At 52.7% G+C, this 4,893-nt stretch overlaps 1 protein-coding gene across 1 annotated transcript in view; it reads left to right on the top strand.

Annotated features, from left to right (window-relative positions):
* Window positions 1-45: 45 nt before the first annotated feature.
* The window catches only part of OPRL1 (opiate receptor-like 1), a 10,284-nt gene continuing 5,436 nt past the window's right edge, over window positions 46-4,893 (top strand). Inside the window, exon 1 of the mRNA XM_010134499.1 lies at window positions 46-218. Within this exon, the coding sequence (XP_010132801.1) occupies window positions 61-218 (158 nt within the window). The 5' untranslated portion in view covers window positions 46-60. The remainder of the gene's footprint in view (window positions 219-4,893) is intronic.

The following is a 4,893-nucleotide window of genomic DNA, read 5'->3' as shown; positions in this document are numbered from 1 at the left end:
CTCTTCCCTGCCCATATTTTGGAGGACCCCGATCTGCGAAAGCTGCTGAACGACTCCTCCATGCTGAACCTGAGCTTTCTGCCCAGTAACTGGTTCAACAACGGCACTGGGGACAGCTTCCTGCCGCTCAGCATCAAGATCACCATCGTGGTTGTCTACTCCATTGTGTGCATCGTGGGGCTGGTGGGCAACTGCTCCGTCATGTATGTGATCATCAGGTAGGACATGCGGGCAGCGTGCTGGGGTGCTGCGAGTCAGGCAGACCCTCCCTGATAAATCCCTGCTGGGGGCAAAGCAGGTGCTTCCCTGGTAATTGTGATGTGCTTTAGAGGTATCGATGTGGCATTCATTTTATTGTTTGGGGTTTATTTGTTTTTCTCCCTTCCTAGGCTGTGATGAAGGTTCCCACCAGCTTTCAGCTGCCCTCTGGTGCCTCCTAAAGTTTAACCCAGAAAATGGAACAGAGCGATCAGATCTGCTCAAAAATGGGTCTGCTGCTGCAAATCGCCAGGCAGGGAGCGGGATGTCCCTGGGGAGGGCAAAGTGCTGGGAGCATCCCGCTACCAGGGTGTGCCTGATCTGTAACGGGACCTCTCCCTCCTGCGCCATGTCCATGTCCCCAGCTCTGGCTGCAGGTGCTGCTCCAGCTGGGAGCTGCTGCTTTCCAAAGCTGAGTTGGACTGCAAGGGAAAGGGCCTGCTGGGAGACTCAGTCTTACAGGGGGAAAAAAAAAAATCATAAACTTAGCTCTTCCAACTCTTTGGAAACTATAGACGTGAGTAAGATGTGGCAGGATGTGGTGGAGATGCAGGCAACGTCTCTGGCTCCTCACACTGAAGTTGGGAGAGCGGGGGGAGCTTTGCAGAGGGACGGAGCTCGGAGCATGGACCACCCCAGCAGCACTGTCCATGCTCCCCTCATAGTGCCAGTGTTTTAAGCGTCCCTCTCTGGTTCTGCTGTGGTTTCCTGGAACAGAAACCCTGTTCCCCCTGTAAATACAAAATCAGTTTATGCCACCGTAAGGACTGTGATTCTGTGTCAAACACCAGCAACCCCCTTCTGATCTCGTGTGTTAAGGAGCTTCCATTTTACACACATCTCAGAGCAGATTCCTGATGCAGGTGGATGCTGCCAGCACACAGAAGACAGGATGAAATTGTTTTCTCCTCCGGCAGAGGATGGAATTATTTAGAAGGTATTCAGCACTGATGAGATTAAGTCTTGCTCGTGCCAGGAGCCCTGCAGCTTCCAAAGCATCTTTCCCTTGAACACATACAACTTGTCTGGGGGGAATGCTGCAAAATTAAGTTTCTGGTATCACAGAGCAGTGAAAGGCGGCTAAATCTCGCCACAAGGGCAAAGTGACATGACCGCTTACTGGACCACCTGTCCGCACTCTCCCTGCTGAGGAGGTTCTGGCAGGGAGGAGGGATCACGTTAGCCCTGAGGAGTCTGGAGAGGGAGAGGGGAGGTTTGTGGGGCAGTGCTGCGTTTGGAGAGCTCATGTCTCCGTTCAGTGTAGTAGCAAGGACTGGAGTAGACACAGTGTTTGTGGGTACTTGTAAGCGTGGTGGGTAGTGAGTCTGCAACGAGAAGTCTCTGTCCCACAGCGATTCAGCTGGAATGCAGGTGATGGCTGAGCTGGTGGGCAGGCAGGGGAAGGGAACCTGAGACAGGTGTCAGAAGGAGAAGGCTTGGTAGAAATCTTCTCCCTGTCTGCAAAGGTCTTGTGGGGGGTGGGCAGCAGGACGCTGCTGGCCCCTGCCCAGGCCTGTGGCCAGTATATCACCAGGATGTCCCAAACCAGCATCCTGGTCAGGGTGGATGTGTCCCCTGGCTATGTGGGGCCATGCTTTTAAAATGATGCCTTCTGTTTCACTCCTTCCTGGCTTTGATGCCTTCCAGTTGAGAAACAGGACCCAAGAAAAGAAAGTGGACTGGAGTTTCCTCTGGAACTTCCCTTTTTTTTGTATCCAGGTATTTTAAGCAATTGAAAACCCCGATCTCCCCCAGGCCTTTTCCACTTCTTCAGTGTCTCCTCCAGTGAACCTCCCTCTGTAAAAGCCAATAGAAGTTTAAATTAGTTGGTTTCTCCTTTTTGGGGATTCACCTCTGCTTCGCAAAAATCCCCTCTGTGTGGGCCATCAGTGTCTGCTGGGAGCTCTGTACTGGCTGAGGCTGAGTTCCACCCAGGGAAACGACCCTTCTTGGTTTGGTCAGTAACTGCAATTTTTGGCTCCCTCTGCCCAAGATGTCTCTCTCCTCGCCCAGTCTGATGTCAGGAGCAGGTGTGGTGATAAACTGGACTCAATATCTCAAACTCTTCACTCTGGTCATGTCTACAGAGATGTGCAGAGCTGCTGAGTTAGGGGCCATGCAAGGAGAATGCTGATGACTTCTCAAGCACAGGGTTTTTCTCCCCAGACTGGAGCTTTGGTGCTTCAGGGCTTCGTGCCTTAAATAGCATCTTTTTCCAGTAGGTTGAAAGTTGGCTGCTGGTAAGTCAGTGTGGAAACAACCCAGGTCAGGTTGGATGGGGATCTGGGCAACCTGATGTAGTTGCAGGTGTCCCTGTTCACTGCAGGGCGGTTGGACCGGATGACCTTTGAAGGTCCCTTCCAACCCAAAGCATTCTATGGTATCTATCTTCCATTGATGGAAAAAAAGACTGGCAAACCCTCCGTGCTGCTCTCCTATCGTCTGTAGGCATGGTGCACTCTACAAAAGATGGGTTTTTTCCTTCCCATGCTTATTTCACCAGTGATAACCAGACTTCAACATCCTACACAACCTGTAAGAAACCAGCACATTATCTTCCACAAAAAGCAGGTGTGGTGGCGTGGACCATAATAGTTTCCTGTTTTTGAGGCAGTTGGGGATCATAAATGCTCTAATATTGGCACTCAAGGAAATTGGAGGCATCAGGAAGGCTTATTTTTGTACCTCTTGGAGGAGATTTTTTGCAGCACTGAGGGAAAAGTTTAAAATCTCCTGGTATTTCACACACAAATACAAATTCAAAGCCTCCTCTGGGTTTTCCCCTCTGTGGTAGAACCCAGCCTTCATCTCTATTCTATTTGGAATGATTTAACATTTGGAATGATTAATTTATAGAGACAGCTGTCACGTGACTGCTGATCCCTCCTAGGGCTGAGCAGCACTAATTGGGTAAGAGCGAGGAGGGCTCTCGTCAGGAACACGATTTCTGGACAGCAAAGGGCCTGTGGTGGAAACCTGCCTGGGCTGTGGTTGTGTTCTGGTGCTCCTTGTGGAGCTCCTCGTTGCGGGAGGTGATGCCTCTCCCACCTCCTCCTTCTGCTGTTTGCTCTCTGCATATTGTTCCTGTTCCGCTTTTTAATGAGGGCAAAACAGGGAGTCGAAAGCAGGAGGCTGAGGGGGTTTGGGGGGAGAACGGGGGAAACCAGGGTGCCAAGGTCCCTCATCTCTTAACTGAATTTGTCGAGGCTGGTTGCCCAAGAGCTTTGCTTCTAGGAGGAAAAGCAAAGGGGGATGCGCTGTTCTTGCAGTGGCCCAGGGGATGGGGTGGGGGTGTGTGTGCTGACCTCTGGGGCTGCAGGTGATGCTGACCCAGATGTTGCTGCACGGGCTGTGACAGATGTCCCTGAGCTCCACCAGCCACTGCTGTGTGAGGGAAGGGACCAGGACAACTTGCAGCTTCTTGCCCCGGAAGTCCTCTGATGTCCCTGAGCTCCACCAGCCACTGCTGTGCGAGGGAAGGGACCAGGACAACTTGCAGCTTCTTGCCCCGGAAGTCCTCTGCTGTCCCCAGCTCCACTGTGATGCTTGGCAGTGATGATGGGGAGGACTCCCTGCCTCAGTGGTGGGTCTGCTCACCTGGATCAGGCCCCTGTGGGAAAGATGCCTCATTTCTTGGGTGCTTCTCTCTGCTGCAGCAGCTTTGTTGGGAGCCCAGCAAAGGACTGGGAGTGCTCATCTCTTGCTGTTGAAGAACGCTGTTCCAGAGCAGTTTAAGCAGCTGTTTAGGCAGGTTGGGGTATGTCAGACCCCTACAACTCTATTTGCTGCTCCCAGGTGAAGCTTTAGGAGGGATGTGATGGGGAGGTGCCTGTACCAGGCAGCTGCCTGGGGATGGCTGTGCCAGCTGCTATTCCGCTTAAAAATGGCATCAGTCCCTGAGAATAGTGGTGAGGGCAGCTGACTGTGGTGAGACGGGGAAAATGAAGTTAATTATGACACTGCAGAGATGCTGATTTCTTAACAGAATGCTTTCGAAGGGAAAAGCCTCGACCAGCTGTGCATCTTGGAGCTGAAATCGAGTGAGTGCTTAATGCATTGTGGACCCAGCAGACACCAGTGGGGCTGTCTGAGACCTCAGCTCTCTCCAGATCCACCTCTTTTATTTTTTCCCAGGCAAAAACCCTGATGACAATTGTCACAATCTGTAGAGAAGGGAAACCTACACCACTAGGGGCTCTGTGCTGGAGCTGGGGAGGATGGTGAGGGACAGGAGGGAGACCTGCTGTGACAGCAGCTGCAAAGGGTGGGTCTGCAGCTCCTACTGGTGGGTTTCCAGGCTCCCACGAGCGCAGGAGAGCTGGGCTTAGCCCCACGGCTTGCAGGAGCCCAGAGTGGCCCCAGCTAACACAGCTACAATGTGTGCTGGAGGGTCCCTGGTTTGGTGGGATGAGTGAAAGGGAGTCACCTCCGAGCAGCAGTGTTTCTGTGCTGTTCGACATGGTCCGTTCCCAGCAGCGTTTAGGAGAGGAGCTGTTCAGCAGAGGCAGATCCAGTGTGTGAGCATGGGTGAGCTCATCTTGCGGCAGGACAAAGGCTGGCGAACACCCTCCTTAGACTGTTCCTGGCGGCCATGCGCCCACTCAGGGTTGTCTGAGCATCCCTGCAAGCCCCTGG

This window comes from Buceros rhinoceros, unplaced genomic scaffold (genome assembly GCF_000710305.1).
Source record: "Buceros rhinoceros silvestris isolate BGI_N320 unplaced genomic scaffold, ASM71030v1 scaffold4034, whole genome shotgun sequence".
Lineage (NCBI taxonomy): Eukaryota > Metazoa > Chordata > Aves > Bucerotiformes > Bucerotidae > Buceros > Buceros rhinoceros.
This window is presented reverse-complemented; position numbering and strand designations above follow the sequence as displayed.